Source organism: Melospiza georgiana, chromosome 1, assembly GCF_028018845.1.
Source record: "Melospiza georgiana isolate bMelGeo1 chromosome 1, bMelGeo1.pri, whole genome shotgun sequence".
In the NCBI taxonomy this organism is placed as follows: Eukaryota; Metazoa; Chordata; class Aves; order Passeriformes; family Passerellidae; genus Melospiza; species Melospiza georgiana.
Window position 1 is genome coordinate 90740038 of NC_080430.1, and position 17711 is coordinate 90757748.

Here is a 17711-nt window from a genome sequence, read left to right on the forward strand (position 1 = left end):
TGCCATGAGCCGCTGAGGGAGCTAGGGGTGCTGAGCCTGGCAAAAAGGAGGCTCAGGAGAGACCTTTAATCACTCTCTACAACCACGTTTAAGTGGGGTGTAGCCAGGTGGGAGTTGGGCTCTTCTCCCAGGTAAGAGGTGACAGGACAAAAGGGCACAGTCTTAAGGTGCACCAGGGGAGGTTTAGGCTGGACATTACAATGATTTCTTCACAAAAAGGATGCTTAGACATGGGAATGGACCATCCAGGGAGGTAGTAGAGATGGCTTGTTTTAGCTTTTGTATTTTTCAGATGCTGTACTGCCTTAAGTGTGTAACTCAGTAACACTTTATATGAAGTTCAGAGTTCTCTTCATTTTAGTTCGACAAAACAATCCTTTTCCAGCAAGATCCAAGGACACTGTTGTAGCTTCAGCCCCAAAAAGTAAAAACAGAGATGAGGAGAGCAATTTGGGAGGACAGGACGTCATAACCTGAAGGTGTAATTGGACAACTGACCCCAATGTGTAAATGGACCAAAACTTATAAAAGTGTGAAAACTCATGATTGGTTGCCCTTCATGTGTCCAACTTGGGTCCATCTTGGGCAGAGCCGTGGCCAGGCTCTTGTACAGCCCAAAGTGTATCCTTTGAAGGCCTTTTAATAAATAGCTACTTCATTCCTTCTTAACTCTATCTAGCCTCTGTTCCAGGTGAGCCTCTTGAGGCATTATCAGTTCAGTCACTGGCCATGGAGGTGTTTAAGGGAAGACAGGATGTGGCACTCAGTGCCATCATCTAGCTTCTAGCTGACACACTGGTGCTCAGTCATAGGTTGGGCTCAGTCATCTCAGAGGATTTTTCCAACTAATGGATTATATTATATCATATTTATTTATTTTTCTATATTAAGAACACTTTTTTTTTTTTTTACAGAAGTTACTGAGGACCTAACATGTCTTTAGGCTTCACCCACTGATCAAACTGCTCTGATGTAAGGAATCCCAGCTTTATAGCAGCTTCTTTTAACGTTGTCCCTTCTTTGTGCGCTGTTTTGGCAATCTTGGCTGCTTTATCATATCCTGTTACAAAACAAAACCAACAAATTATCCATTTGCAATTTTAGATGATTCATCAGAGGCGAGAGAAAAGTGGGACACAGTCTTTGGAAAATTATTTGCTAGGCATTACTATTACTGCTTAACTCAATTTGCAGGAAATGCACACAAAATGTTTACTCCTTACTTGAACTGAAAGTAGATTTGTTACTCTTGTCTTCATTAATTTAGATCAAAGATATATGGGAACTTCTCATTTAATAAAACCTCCTATTGTAATCTTTCACTCAACCTCTAATAATGATAATTTAGGAAAACAGGGACATAAATTCTCCCAGTCTCCTTTGGACTCTAATCAGTTATTTTTCTAACACCCTGGCCTGGCCACTGCAAGGAGAACACAGCTTTTACAACATCAACCGGTGATGCTCAAGTAAGTTAACTTTTGACCTGACTTGGCCTTACAAACATTGTGACAACACAAATGAAGTGTACAAAATACTGTTACCACAAAATATTTTGGTATGTTCTGGGAAGTTTTTGAGCCTTAAACCTACCTATATGTGGGTTCAGTGCTGTTACCAACATCAGAGATTCATTCATCAGTTTGTTGATCCTATCCGTATTGGCTTGGATTCCAACTACACAGTTGTCAGTGAAAGAAACACACACATCTCCTAGAAGTCTTGCAGAGTTTAAAACATTTTTAATCTAACAAGACAAAGAAAGAAATACCAATTATTTAATTCAGATACTGCTAGTTGCACATTCTGGCACCTTTGCTCATAACCAGTACCCTCCCTGCAATTTCAATCTATTTAACAGGTTTTTTTCCTTCCAGTATCTGAAGGAGGCCCACAGGGAAGGCAGAGAGGGACTCTTTGTCAGGACCTGTAGTGATAGGACAAGGAGCAGTGGATATAGACTCGAAGAGGGGTAATTAGGCTCAATATCAGGAAGAAATTCTTTACTATGAGGGTAGTAAGACACTGGAACAGTATCTGAGGGATGCTGCGGATGCCCCAACCTTGGCAGTGTTCACTGAGGGCTTTTTCTGTCTGTAAGCTATCTGACTGTACAAACAGTTACTGAAAAACTCCTAGATATGTAAAACTTTATGAACTTACCATCATGGGCTTAAAGACATTCAGTTCAAAGTGTCCATTGCTTCCTCCTACAGTAACAGCAACATGATTTCCCATAACCTGGGCTGCCACCATAGTCACAGCCTCACACTGGGTAGGGTTCACTTTTCCTGGTTGTGAAAGGGAGAGAAAAAGGTTACCAAAGGAGAAGGATGGCGAAAAACCAACCAATCAACAAGGCCAGCAGCCTTTTACTGAATCACATTCAATAGAAAATGTTCTGTAAAAGGTAACTTGTATTACTCCTCTGCATCTGTGCACCACAGAAAATAAAGATTATTTCCACAAATTATATTAAATTGAATGTACTATTCCAGTATTTTCAGCAAGGAGTTGTAAAACAGCTATGGCTGCTTCAGCAGTCTCCCAAGACTCTGACAGCTTGAGGATGAGCTCAACAGCTCAATGTGCATGAGCCAAAGAGCTGTTCATTACCACAGTTCTTAACAGTCAAGAGATTATCACCTGTCTTTACATGTGCAAGTTGGCATTTCTGGGAGACCCCTACCAAATCCTACTCAGCTCAAGGAAAGTATTACTGATGTGTTAGAATTACTTTGCGACAAAGTTAGTACACTCTGTCAGAAAAAAAGGCAAAACAGAAAAACCCAAAAATCAATCCCCTGCCAAACCAAACACACCAAGTTAGAGTGGTCTCCAAACAAATTTGTTTTATGGTTTTATCATTTAATTTTTAGACACAATCCTAATAAGAACATTCACTGTCTGCCTTTTTGGAGACAGGTATGTTCATGACCTATTTCTTTTATAGTTTATGATATAAAGGAGGAACAACTTAGAATAGTTTTGGATATACAATATTCATATACAGATATACAATAATCACATCTACATACTTTTTTAGGAGAGGAATTATTACTATTATTATTCCTTTCTTCCTTATCCTCCCATACAATGAGATCATTGCAGAAGGGAAAATACAAGTGCATAACACTAATTATACCAGGAAGTAGAGACCAAAGTCAAGTTACACAACAGTACTGCTACAATTCACAGATTAAAGATTATTTCAGAAAAGCCTTTACCTAAAAATTGTAGAGATCTTGCAATGCTAAAAGAAAGCTCTGAGAAGTACGCTTGTGTTAATAAAGCCATATTCTTACAGATACTACACTCCCCAGCACACAGCTGTGCAAGCATTTTTATGAACAGGGGTTTTGGTAAAATAGGGCAGTAGATAAAACCTGAGAGAATCACAGACTGACTGACATTTGTGACAGTGTTTGGTAAACATCTGTTAAAAGACAGTGGTCTAAAAAAAAAAAATAAAAAAAAGGAACAGGTCATTTTTCTCTGCATGTATTCTCTGTACCTGGCATGATGCTGCTCCCTGGCTCATTTTCAGGCAGGATGAGCTCCCCCAGCCCAGAGCGTGGCCCCGAGCCCAGGAAGCGAATGTCATTGGCAATTTTCATCAGACTGCACGCCACTGTGTTCATGGCTCCACTGAGCTCCACCAGGGCATCGTGAGCTGCAAGAGCTTCAAACTTATTGGGAGCAGTGACAAAAGGCAAACCTACAGGGACACAGAGGGTGTAAACATTAAACCAGTGAAGCACTTCCTTGCAGACATAAACCAGACAATCAAACACGTAACTGGCTTAATAAAAAATTAAAAATTAACAACCCTGTAAGATCATCTCTTTCCACTAGAGCTTTCTTCATAAACATATTTCTTAAAGTAAATTAAATACAAAAAGACATAATGAAAGTCATTAAAATACAGAAGAGTATAAAATTTGAGCATCCACCTACAACAAAGGTACAAACTTCAACCCTTCATAGTGTGTTGCATTCTAAGCACTGCTTCTGCACCACAGTGCTTCGTGGATGTCAATAACCTTTCGAAAGTTACCCCAACTTAGGCATTTCTTGCATTAAATCAAGTTAGACACTTTAGATTGTTAATTGCTGTGATGCTTTCAGCTATAAAAATAGATGTTTCTGCAGCATAGTGAAGGCACTATGGTAAGGTGAAGGCACTAGGATAAGTAAGAAGTATTCACAATGGAAGGGAACAATAAACCAGCCAGAACATGGGAAAGCTGGATCAGACTTGGGAGGATGCCTGGCAACAGCAAGAGCACAGGAGTACAGCAATGGAAGAACAGATCTGTTTATGTTAATTAAATGCCTGAGATGTAAGCCTAGGTTCCATGATGAAAAACATTCCTTCAGGACTTTGCCCTGAAGGGGCAGTCCCAGCAGAATGAGACTGTAAAAAATTACAGACATCACTAAGGACTGACTGTGGGCTGGATTTCTGTGCCCCAGAATGACCGATCTGAGCTTTCAGCACCATTTCAAAGGAGAGCAGCATGATTCCTGTAACTTCCAGTGTTTCGCACTTCCTGCCAAACACCGAATCCCACCCAGATTGCATGGACTTGTGAACTGCACAGCTGCCTTCTGTTAGTTAGAGAGGTCTATCCAAACTCCTCCTTTTGTTTTTGCCAATAGCCACCCTCTATAAGAGCATAAGGAACTTCAGGAGTCTGCCCTACTCATACAATTTGCCCATACAGGATCCAAAACACCCACTGACATGGGAGAGCTTCCTAACACCACCAAAACATGCCCTGTACTGCTCCTGACAGCTGTTGTTTACAGCTAGTTACTTCTCTTTCAGGGTACAAGACAGTCTTGACCCTCTGGAACACAGTGAATAATAAACCCATTAAATCAAAAATACTGTCACTAAGCAACTTCAGATTTTACAGCAAATGTAAATGACAGATGTACACATTTGTTGGGGGGGGGGCATTTTGAAAACTGATACTGTAACACAAAAGATCTGGTTTAGAGATCAAAAATCTCAAGTGCACTGTAAATTAAGTTGTAAGATCTATAAAGACACAATTAAAAAAAAAATCAGTTAACTTTTACTCTTTCATATGAAAAAAACAGAGTGGCTTTGGAAGCATTTTTTTCCTTCTTTTGCACCAAGTTGCTGTAAATTAAGAGAGCCAGAGGAGCAAAGATCAAGACAGAAGCATTATAGTTGGGCTAATAATAGAAGTCTGAAACTGTATCCATATCCAGAGAGCCTTGCTTGCATAAACACCATCACTTCAGTCACTTTCAATGCACTGAGTACACTTTAAAAAAATTACACAAAAAGCACAAAGTAGAAGGCATGTAACACATGGCATTAACAAAACCTTCACATTAAAATATAAATAGAGTTTAAGCTTATGAGAAGTATGAAACTGGGCAGATTTAGCTTGAATCTGACTGCATATCACACACACTGCTTTACTGATACCTCACTCCCACATATTGTTTCTCACCCGTCAGTTCAGCCACTTTAGCAGCAACTTTCTCAGCAAAGCCAACCCTTGTGTTCAAGCCCGTGCCGACCGCAGTGCCGCCAGCTGCCAGCTGGTACACCCTTGGCATGCTGGATTCAATCCTGGCCACGCCGTACTTGATTTGCTGCACATACCCACTAAACTCCTTTGAAAGAAAGGAGCACAAGTTTAAGGAACAAAGGCAACAAGCAAGAATAAGCATCCGGATTATTTAGATTTTTAACGTGATTTGACTAATTCCTTTAAAAACCTGAAAGCATTGAGCTTCACCCAAATGCTAAACCTAAGCATGTTTTCATTAAGAGGGAAAGCATACATCTATTAAAGGACTGGTCCCATGCACCAAAAAATTATACATTAAACCAATCTTAACATAGAAAGACATAATATACACAATTATACATAATGCATCCTTCTCTCACTTTTTATCTTAGTTGCGTACTTAGCAGGATCTGATTCCATAGTAAATCAGCTCCAACATTACATTAATGTTCTCAAAGAACAAACAGAGAAATGGATCTTGGGCTTTGATCACTTAATTTTAGTTAGGAAAAACCCCACCTGTGCATTCTTGAAAAAAGTCCATAAATTCTACTGCTGTTCTATTGACTCAGTTTAATTAATTACTAAATTACTGTAATATAAGCCATTCTTGACAATATGATATCATTTGCCATCTTTTGTATATATATATGCATATTTATACACAGAAGTTTATGCATTGAAAATTTTCATTCACAATATTTAGCAGTTTTGTGTATTGGCAAAACATAACTTACATAAATTTACAGATTACAGACAACAACTACCTGTTCCCTGCAAAGTCAGTGAAACAGAAAAACTATGCTGTGCATCTGGTAATGAAACATAATTTAAAAATAATTTATATTTTATTACTGTTAGAAATAAAATACATATGGAGAAAAATTAATAAAAATTATGATGCATATATTACAGTTCAGCATATTCAGCAAACTCCAGTACAGACTGAAAATACTCAGGCTGAGATTCAGACATTTTCCTATATTTTATCCTAAACTATCAATTTAATTTAGGCATCCTTAAGTTTGGATTTCCCAAAGAAAGGCATAATTTAAAATTTTTTTTACCTGCCCAAGTGTAAGTGGAACAGCATCTTGTGTATGAGTGCGCCCTATTTTAATGATTTGGGAAAACTCTTTGGATTTCCCTTCAAGTGCATTCTGTAGCTTCTTTAATCCAGGTAACAAGACCTCATTAACCTCCTGGGCAGCAGCAATATGCATTGCTGTTGGGAAAGTGTCATTTGAACTCTGTGGAAAAAAATCAAGAATATTAATTTACAAGCTCTTCTCACCATTGCTGCTGTAAGAGGTACATGTGTGGCTTTATTCTCGTTATCTCATAAATTATTAGAAACTAAACTAAGAGTAAGCAACTTAGGGGCGTTCCACAAGGTCAGTTTCTTCTTGATAAATCAACTTTTTACAAATACACCCACAGAAAGTTAAATTTAATAGATTGTTCATAACAACCTTGGGACAAAAAAAAGAACTACTATAGTAGTTATGAGGGATGGCTAACAAATGGACAGATGATTTTAAAGGAGTTGTAGGTGACTTTAAAACACACATGTTGCTTTGATAATGTTAAATCCATCATTCACACAATACTGAGTAAGCACAAAGGATCAGGAAAGGAAACAACCAAGTCAGTGGCTTAACCTTTCCTTCAGAGTAGATGACGTTTAAGAGAGAAGCATAATAAAAATGCTTACCATGATCCAACTTTTAGAAACTGGACGTATATTTAACATCTTTAAGACTGTAGCAGTGGTTCTCACAAGGCAACCATTGCCTAATACATTATGTATGAATTTAACTATCATGAATTAATTAGAAGTTTTTAATCTGAAAAGCTCATACTGTCACTGAAAAACATCTTAAAGTTCATTTGAACTGAAAAAAACCAGAAAATTGTTATCAACCTTGTCCACCAAACATTTTTTTAACCTAAACAGTGGATACAAGAAAACTCAAAATTCACAATTTAAAGACACAAAACTTTTGAAATTAAAAGCAGTATAAAACAAGTCTAACAACCTGGCTTTTGTTAACATGATCATTTGGATGCACTGGCATTTTGCTTCCCAGTGTCCCTCCCATTATCTCAATAGCTCTGTTGCTGATGACTTCATTGACATTCATATTGGTTTGAGTTCCAGACCCAGTCTGCCACACCACCAAAGGGAAGTGATCATTTAATTTTCCTTCAGCTACCTATAATCGAAAAAACAGAAAAAAATGTTCCACTGGAAAAAACAAACCAACAAAACTTGAAAATTTTATTGCCATAATTAAAATTATGCTCTCAGTTAGATTTTTTTCATTTACATATAGCAATTAGTGAATTTACACTAGAATAATTAAGATGTTTTTATGTAATACCAGATAATAGAAGATAAAAAAACACTTGCTATGCTTTTTGAAGATTAAATTGTGAAATATATAGAGAAATACAGAATTTGATTTCATGATCTACAGACAAAGTATTTTTGAAAGGTACTTTTGGTTACATTTTCTCTCTCAGTAACTGGACTCTTGTATCTCTCAATAAAGAAATTTCATGCAGGGAAGTTCTTACACCTCTTACAGCTGCAGACATTACTTGCTGCATCAATGAAGCCAGCAGATGGCTGTCAGTCTCAAACACCTCCTTTTTGTAAGGCATTCTCGTTTTTGATCAACATTTTCTGGAGCCTGTTGAATCTTAAGACACATTCAGAGAGTTTTCTAAACATTGTTTGTCATAGCACCAAAATCTGTGCTCAGAAGTATCACCCCACACATATTATCCTCAGAAAAAGGAGCTGTTGTCACAAAGGAGTTGTAGTCACAACTCTGAGGCTTGACAATCAGATTACCAGGATACATCAGTCCTCCTGGAATCACGTTCAAGAAAGGATCTTCTGTATTTCCCATCATACACAGGAGCAACGTTCCCACCTCCAAGAGTAACTTGATTCCTCTTTTTATTTAAGTCATGTTAGAGAATTATTTTGGAGGTGAGGAAAAGTGTATCTCAGCAAGGGTGTTTTTAGAATACAATAAAGAAAGCCATAAACAACTTTCAGAACTTATGGATCTAAACTAAGGAGCCTTAATCCACCAAATTTTCTAATGCACCCTTCTAATTCCCTTTTAACTAGGGGAATCTTCTAATCTTCTAATTACCCTTTAACTAGAGGAACCCTAAAAATCAGAAGAGCATGGATATATTTTGGAGTTCCCCAAAGCTACTGGGTGTTCGGACTTTAGGTGATACAGCTGTTAGGAAAAGGATACAGCTTCTGCCATCACTGAAATATTTTTAAGCTAGTCAGGACAAGAAAACTCTGTTAAAAATGCTTCTCGATAAACAAATCTGTTTGATTTGATTTATTCAAAGCGAAACACCTGTTATTATCACACCTCAAATAACTATCACTCACAATTCTGCACTTGGGCGGCATTTATCAACATGCATTTGAACATTCTATCATTTCTTTACATGCAAGAAAGAAAACAGTAACATATTATACTCAGTAAATGATCTCTGGAGAACAAGATTTACTAACAGGAAATGCTTTCCTCTAACAATCTGAGCAATGCAATCCCCCACCCTCCTGAGAAAAGCTCAACAGAAACACAGTGGCAGTTGCAGCATTTTGAACAGCTCATTCCTACCTCATTTGCTGCCTGCACAATGGCTTTAGCAATCTTGGGGTCGAGACCATAGTCTTGATTTACTTCAGCAGCTGCTCTCTTCAAGATGCCAAAAGCCCTTATGACCTGGACCTGAGACACAAGGGTAAGTTTAAACACACAGTTTCTGTCCCCCCAAAGGATATGTCATCAATTTATAGTGCATGTCTAGTTCTAAACCAAACTGCTGCTGATCTTAAACCCAGCAGCAATCCATCAGCCAAGCCAGAGAGCAATCAGCTCATCTGGGATTATGCTCCCACCAACAGCAACACGGACCCAAACAGCCCCGAGGGCAGCACACAGCTCCTTCTGCAAGGCCAGGCATGCTCTGTGTGTCAAAAGTCATGTGCATTCGAATTGAACTGGTTCCATTTCTAAAACAGCCCTTTGAAGGAAAACTGACAAATTTCAGTACATGGAGATTCAGTGTATGACAAAGCATGTGCACATTAATGGCCTATGCACAGCTACACATGACAAATTAAGTTTATATCGACTTGTGCTATACTAGACTACTTCAATAACAAACTAGATAACTTCATTTGCTTTTTCATCTTTGTAAAGATGAAAGACAGATTTCTATTCATCCTGGTTATTAAAAAATAAAGCAACACCATAAAATTATTCAAGATTTAATTTATTTAAACACAACAAGAAATACTTCCACCACAATAATATATTGCTATAAAATTTCTACCTTTAACTAAAATTCAAAGTTGTTCACACTTCCAGCAAAAGCCTGAGAAGAAGGTATTTAGAGGGTATTCACTTTCACATACAAAACATACTCTAGAAAAGAAGAGAACACAGATTTGAATTACTTACTGGCATCCTTTCTGAAACACCTCCAATCTTGAAGTTCATTGTAGATCTCACAGTTTGGGCACCATAGTATTTGTCACTTGGGACCTTCAGTTCACCAAAGGTATCATATTCTATCCTGAAAGCCTCTTGAGAAGACTAGAGAAAAGGGGAAAAAATTTTAAAAAACTCAGGCAATCAGTATATTCTATTTGAAAGCAAGTAGTCAAGAGAAAGAAGATGGAAAAAACTGCAAAGCCAAGACATGCAGCTAGTCACAGGTGTCCCTAATTACATCTGGGAAGTTGACACTGTCCTAGTTTGAGCAGCTGTCCCAGCAGAAGTCACAAGTACAAACCATGTACCATTGTCACGTCCTGCTGCCGTGAGGGGCACAACAACTCCCCGGGCCCCAAGGCTCAGACCCCAGGCAGCCACCGACCGCCAGCAGGGAAAGGAAGGCAACAGGATGTGCCTTGGTTTACCAAAATCCAGGGTCCTCCATTATGCCAGGGACCAAGACAAGAAATGAGGGACTACAGCTAAGGGTTTTATATGGGTGGAGTTTAGGGTCGGGGTCCAATAGTAAAAGGAGCAGGAGACTCCAAAGGGGTGGATCGGGGAAGACAACCAATGCAAAAGCCAAGGCGGGAACATTGCAGGGGGATTGAAACCAATGAGGGTCCAGGAACAGAAGAACATTCTGGGGCCATTCCTCATTTGACAAAATGGGGCGGAGCGTCTTTCCCGGGCTTGTGGAGGCACGCCCCACAGGGAGGAGGGGCAGAACCTTCTTCAAATCTTCTTTAAATCTTCTTTAAATCTTCTTTAAATCTTCTTTAAATCTTCTTTAAATCACGCCCCTCGCCCGATGCTGTCTGTCTGGGTAGAATCCCCACCTCCTGGGGCAGGGACGCTCCACAATTCCCCCTTTTTTATTTCGTTTTGAAACAGGGAATAATCTTTAAGTTAGGGCCCTAGAATATTCTTAAACTTAAATTACTTAATACTTATGGGATAACTTATGGAGGGATTGCCACAACTCATAAAGGAGCTCACAGAGACATAATAACGAACAGTAAAATACAATTAACAATGACAATTATAGAACTAATAATTTTAGCTAAACTTGTGACTTCAACCAATCTCAATGGGAAGATTAAATGTGAAAGGGACACAAATAAGAAATTCATTTTGACATATGTAAAGAGTAGAAGGTATAGGCAAAAGTAAGTTTAACATAATGATTAATGCAACACTTAATTAAAGCCTTCTCTTTCATCGCTCTGTTTTCAACTTAATACCCTTATTGTTAGTAAACCACTCCTCCTTTTTGCTCACTCTCTCACTGTCCCCCTTCTCTTTTTCCTTCTTCCTCGTCCCCTTCTCTTCCCTTCAACAGTCTTTCAAGAACTCTATATTATCACCCCTCCTGATATATATCTACTACATCTATAGGTATAGTAGATATACTATATCTTAGGTATACCTAAGTGTTATTTTATGTAATATTTATGTATGGTAACATTTCTATGTCATGTATCCACCTAGCATCTGTTATTATCTAACACAGGCACGGCTAAATTAATTTTCGCGGACAGTAATTTATTACTTTTTGTAGAACAGCCCAATAATTTGTGATGATGTGATCACATTCATATGCAGCTCTACAAAGATTATGGAACTGACAAACTGACAAGAAGTGAGAACAGTTTACTCTTCCTCTTTCCACACCTTGGTTAAAAAAGTCCCAATTTTCTGTGAGAAAGGTATTAATCCTTTCCCAGGAGAGGAAGTTACCTTCTTTCAGAGTCCTCAGGAAGGGGGAGAAGTCTTTATTTATTTCTTTATCGCGGATAGAGTAAAACAATCTCAGCCCTGCAGGCAGGGAATATACATTTACAATCCCTGACATAACCAGGGGTGACTGACATGACTCAGGGTTGAGTCTTTGGGAAACAAATCTCTTATCAATAAAGTCAAGTCAGTCTTCCAGTGCAGTGAAAGAAGAAAATCAAATGCCAGGAACTATCAAGAAAAGCAGAGGATACAAAGAGAAACACTGCTGTGCCACCATGATTCATTGACAGTCTGACGTCTTTGTGCAAATTTCATTCTTTCATCCCCAAAATATGTATTACTGGAAACAGTTCAAAGGCAATAAAGTTGACAAAAGGTATGGAACAGCTTTCTTAAGACAAGTGACTTTTTTGTTCAGAAAAAAAGATAACCTGGGGACTGAAGGAAACTGAGGTATAACCAGTATTAACTGCTCACTGTTTCTTCCAATACAAAATACAGGAGCCCTAACATGCTTGTAGGAGTCAAGTTCAAGCCCTAACATGCTTGTAGCAGTCGAGTTCAAGGCAAGAGAAAGGGAGCAGCCCTTCACACAAGTCACAGACTGACACAACTCCTTGCCAGCTGATGCTGAGGATGCAAGAAGTCCACCAGACTTCAGGGAAGATGAGACAAACCCTCAGAAGAAAGATCTAAACTGGGTTATCCCACAGACTCAGGAAACTCCCTGATGTGAAAATCATAGAATCATTAAGGTGGGAAAAGTCCTCCTAGATCATTAAGTCCAATCTCTGACCAAACATCCCCATGTCAACCAAACCACAGCACAGCACCAAGAGCCATATCCACTTATTTAATGAACAATTCCAGGGACAGTGATTCCACCACTTCCTGGGCAGCCTGCTCCAATGTCTGATCATCCTTCCAGTGAACAAGTTCTTCCTGATGTCCAACATGAACCTTCCCTGGGGTGCAGCCTGAAGCCATTTCCGGTCATTGTGGGAGAAGAGGCCAACCCCCATCTGGCTGCAGTCTCCTTTCAGGAGCTGTAGAGAGTGATAAGGTCCCCCCAAGACCCCTTTTCTCCAGGTTAAACACCCCCAGCTCCCTCAGCTGCTCCTCACAGGACTCGTGCTCAGAGCCTTCACCAGCTTCATTGCCCTTCTCTGGACTCACTCCAGCACCTCAATGTCCTTCCAGAATTGAGAGGCCCAGAACTGGACACAGGACTCAAGGTGTGGCCTTAGCAGTGCTGAGTACACAAAGAGTTTGGGTGAGAAAATGGGGAAAGCATCATCTATGTTCACACAGTTCTTACTCTTCCTCAGGAGTCCACTTCTGAAGTCAGACTGTTCCTCTCTCTTCTTTGCTCATTTTACTTGCTCCTTCTTTAGTGAACACTTTAGAGAACACTCTCTCGGTGCTCTTGGACAGAAGCACAGCTGGGTATGGGCCAGAACACCCTCTGACCTTCTGCCTGCCCAGGTTTGCATCACCATGGATGGCAAGCTGCAGCAGAGAGAGGAAAATGTCCCAGCCTCTCTACTGTCATTCCCAGATGGAGACACTCTGCCATCAGGTATCATCAGTGACATACCAGAAACACGAGCCCTGCTCACTTAGAGTACTTGGGACGAGGTGGTGCCTGTGAACTGGGGGAAACTGCAGCCCAGCTCAAAACAAGGGTTAGCTCTCACATGGCTATCCTGCTCCACACATCTTGTGTTTTGGCTGATGCTCACCCAGGCACTGACTCCTCAAGAATAGAAAGCTTACTGTGGAAGAGTAACTAATTCCTATGTTATTTAATCCTCTTTGTCCTGCTTGAGCCACTTAGCATTCATTTACATGCTACCAAGAAACAGAACACAGTAAATGCTTCTTTAGTATATCACTACCAAAAATGTTTAGTCGGGATATTTGTGGGTCTTCATGTGAGCACATTAGTATTCCATTGGTTGGGATCATTGACTGTCTTCAAAATCCCTGCTTTTGCCATTTGGACACCTTGTAAAAGCACACAATGCAAAGCTTTCACAGAGCTGAATAAGCAGAAGCCATTCAGCTCCAAACCCAGCTCTCAATATCATCAGTGGTTTAATAACCCAAAGTATTCACCCTCAAACAACATAAAAAGTTTAATCGCTGTAACCTTTTAGACAAAAAAGCTAGCAGTTGCACAACTGATTCTTCAAACTTACATAATTCCAATGTCAACAATGATGAAACAAAGATAAATAGGATCAGTACATCCTTGTACAAGTACCTTTCAACAATGAAATCATTATTTAAAAAAAAAGACAAAACCAACTTTCCTAGCCAATTCCACACTCATAAATTTCAATGAACAGGGCAGGGTGCTTTAAGAAGAATGTCACTTGCTGATTCTTGTTGTAACAGGTGCTATTGGGCAAAAGAGCAAAGTGATGTTTTTCATGCAGACTGAAGAACTGAGCTGCAGCATTACCCTCAGCCTGCAGCAGTGACTGTAACAAACATGATTCCCTCTCTCCTTGGGCAGAATTCAACCCCTTGAGCAGCTTTATGAGCTGAAGGTCCCAGCTCCTGTGTGTAAAGAGGTTTCTGAAGTCACCCCCTGACCCATGGACCAGCTGTAAAATGGGGCATCAGTGGCAGACTCCATCATCCCTGGGCCTCAGAAGAAGCCAAAAGGAGACTTGGAAACTCTGCCAGTAGCCAAAGCAAACTCCTGTGCTCACCTAATTTCTAACCTTGCTACAAGCAAGGCTCTGCTCACAATTACTATTCATCACATTTACAAAACTTTTTTTTTCCTTAGAAGGCCTGACAAGGTGTGGTCAGCCCTCCAAAATCCCTAGAACCCAAACACAGTCCAAGGCTTACAGTTAGGCAAACAGAACTGTACTTTTGCCTTGCTGCAGGGCACCGATCAGAACTGATTGCACCATAACACACCAGTGAGACTCAAACAGCAGAACCACTGCAGTAATGCTTCCTGTGGAAAATTACATTCATTTATGGATGCAGCAACTTTTGCACATAAGTATTTCAATTCAAAGAAACATCCATTTTAGCATGTCAAAAGCAGTCTTTTGAGGCCATCAGCATGTGGAATTTATGTTTTACTGCTCTCCTTCAGCAGATGAACAATATTTCCATTTTTAAGCATCATCTCTCTTTTGTAACATAATTTCAGTCACAAATTCTGAAATTTACCCTTTACAACCCAAACCTTTTACAATGTTCAGCTACAGAAGGACCACTATGACAATTCCATTTACAACATCTTGTGCAATTTAGCTCCAAGTAAAGGCAAGACAATAAAGATACCAGGACAGCATGACTATTTGGTTGTATCTACATACACAATGTGTTTTAAAACAACTCTTGCTACTGAGAAAATCTCTACAAACATCAAAAACTGATGTCTTAGGTTTGTTGGGTGGCTGGTTTTTTAAATTTAAATATTGGTTAGTACATTTTTTTGGTGGTTCCTCTTTTACCTAAAAACATACAGAACTTTTCCTGTAAGAATTCAACAGCTGCTTGACTTCCTAGTCCACTGAGGGATGTTTTAAGCAGTGCTGTTATTTTAACTCCAGGAACTCACAACACACACAGGACTGGTCACATTTCTGACCCGCAAAGAGCAAAATACATTTCATTCTTGTAAGATTGCAAACCAGACTTATAAACGCCAGATTTTCAGCAAATGAACGAAGGCCATGATTTACAACGTTTTTCTCAGACAATGCCAAACGGCAAAATAGAAAAAGGGAACTATCCAACAGGTCAGTGGTTTGAGTTACATATTCTGCTCTGACACCGGGTTTTCTTATTTATTTGTCACCCACCATAAAGTTTTTTCACTCACTGGAAAGCTTGTTTTTATCAAATGCTACTTTCTACAACTTCATCAACATTACAGATTGGAAACTGCTGTTCTAGATAAATTAACTAATTTAGTAATTTAGTAAATTTAGTAAACTAAGGAATCGATAAAATCCTTAACACAGCACCTTCTGCTGAAATTCTTCTCACAGTTTACATTAACTCGTTTTAAGGAGTGAACTCACAAAGATACACCAGAGACTAAGGCTTCCATGCAACATCCAGCGCGTTAGAACTGAGACTTGAAGTTCTGTATCCAAACAGTGTTTCTGTTTCTATGCTGAACCGCTTGCAACAATCGAGTCCCACTCGCGTCCGAGCGGGATAATCAATTGATTATACACGAACATCTCCTGATGATGCTCGCTAGAAGCACCGGGCAGTTCTCAGCTGAAAGCTCCCTAGTTTTCAGGCAGCCCCAAAACTATTCCAATGACGAATATTTCCATTCCTGTGAGGATACAGCTTTTTATTATCTGCACCTCAACAGCTCCAAGAAAGCGCCAAGAATCCCGTGGAAGCAGCGCCGCACAGCGCGGCTCAGCGGAGCGGGTCCCGCACCAACACCTTTGCTGCCCGGCGGCTCAGGGCCGTGCTCAGGGCCTCACTCTGCCCCGGGCCGGCGCCACGGCAGAGGGAGAGCTGCGCGCTGCACATCCCGGCCCGCCCAGCCGAGCCGGGCCGGGCCGGGCCGGGCCGGGCCGCAGGAAGGACGCGGGAAATGGCCGCAAAAGCCCGGCAGAGGATGGCGGACTCGTCTTCCCGGTGCCGACGGGAAGCGCTCCCGACGGAGCAGCACGCGGGATTACAGCCCGGACGCAGCCGGCGGCCGCGGTTCCCGCTGTCACCGCCCGCTCCCGCTGCCCGCGGGGCGGGGCGGAGCGAGGGCGGCCGGCGGTGGCGCTTAGAGGTCACGGTCCCCGCTCCCCTGCCCACGGGGCTCACCATGGCGGCGCGGGGCGGCGCCGGGATCCAGCGGCCGGCGGCGGCGGGAGGCGGCGGGCAGGACAGGAGGAGGCCGGCGGAGCGGCCGAGGCGGCGGCAGGCGCGGAGTGAGCGATGCATGGTGGCGGGGGCCGGGAGCACCGCGGGGGCGGGAGGCGCGGCGGGACCGCCCCGGACGAGCGTCACGGTGCCCGCCGTGCCCGGCCCCGGAGGCTCCGCCGCGCCAATCGGCGGCTCCCGGAGCGGCGGCGGGCGCTGAGTGCGGGCCCGGGGCGGGTCCGCCCGGCCTGGGAAAAGCCGGGAAACCCCGCCTGCCCCGGGCGAAGGGCAGCGGGAGAAGCGCTGAAGCAGCGATTTCTGCACGGGGAGCGGGGGGGGAGAAGTATGAGCTTGTTCTGGTATACTGTAGTCCTCTTAAAGATTATAAAACCTTATTCTCGCCTTCGTAAGGACAGTCAAGGCTCCTTTAATAAAAAATGCTAAGTCAAGGTGCAGCCCCCTCCTTACTTCCCGCCCAAGAAGGCAGAGCGCTCCGACGTGCTACATCCCGGTGCAAAGGGCAGAAACCCTTCCAGAGCGAAAGAAGGTATGTTCCATTTTCCCACCCACCAGCAGCAACATTCTAACACTTCAGGTTTTCCAACTTTTTTTTTCCAAGAGCAGCCAATATTCAGCTGTTAAGAAAACAATTTTTTTGCCTAACATGGAGAACGCTTCACTCCATTGCAACCTGCATAGGTACCCTTCAGTCCTACAAGAACTGTGTTATTCACAGAAATGCTGCCAGAAGCTGCTCTATTAATGCCTTACAAGTTACATCCTGGCACTAAAAGCACACTGAATTTGAGTCTTGCAAGCTTCAATTTTTAGGCAAATCTTCTGCCCCTTGGCTCCTCTGAGAAGAGACAGTTTAGGAAATACACAGGGCATGCCATGAAAATGGCTTCAGAAATTCCAGAGATAATACAGATTGGGTAATGATATTATTATCTAGATTATTCTATAACAGAGGAAGTAAGTGAAAGTCTCTTTTTTCAGTCACTAAAACAGTATG

The 17711-nt window shown here is 41.4% G+C and overlaps 1 protein-coding gene across 1 annotated transcript; it reads right to left on the bottom strand.

The window, feature by feature from the left end:
* Positions 1–831: 831 nt before the first annotated feature.
* On the bottom strand, positions 832–16777 carry FH (fumarate hydratase). The gene is made up of 10 exons (XM_058040621.1): positions 16658–16777; positions 10064–10198; positions 9218–9328; positions 7595–7771; positions 6623–6805; positions 5493–5658; positions 3515–3718; positions 2164–2291; positions 1594–1747; positions 832–1060 (listed from the first exon to the last, which is right to left on the bottom strand). The coding sequence occupies exons 1-10, from the start codon at positions 16775–16777 to the stop codon at positions 918–920; spliced, it is 1521 nt and encodes a 506-aa protein (XP_057896604.1). The 3' UTR covers positions 832–917.
* Positions 16778–17711: the final 934 nt, after the last annotated feature.

Excerpts from the sequence above, each read along its gene's own strand:
- FH (XM_058040621.1), bottom strand. The coding sequence starts at position 16,777 with ATGCATCGCTCACTCCGCGCCTGCCGCCGCCTCGGCCGCTCCGCCGGC. Across the intron at positions 5,659-6,622 it reads TTCCACTTACACTTGGGCAG|GAGTTTAGTGGGTATGTGCA; the intron begins GTAAAAAAAATT and ends TTTCTTTCAAAG. Across the intron at positions 2,292-3,514 it reads AGGGAGCAGCATCATGCCAG|GAAAAGTGAACCCTACCCAG; the intron begins GTACAGAGAATA and ends TTTCACAACCAG.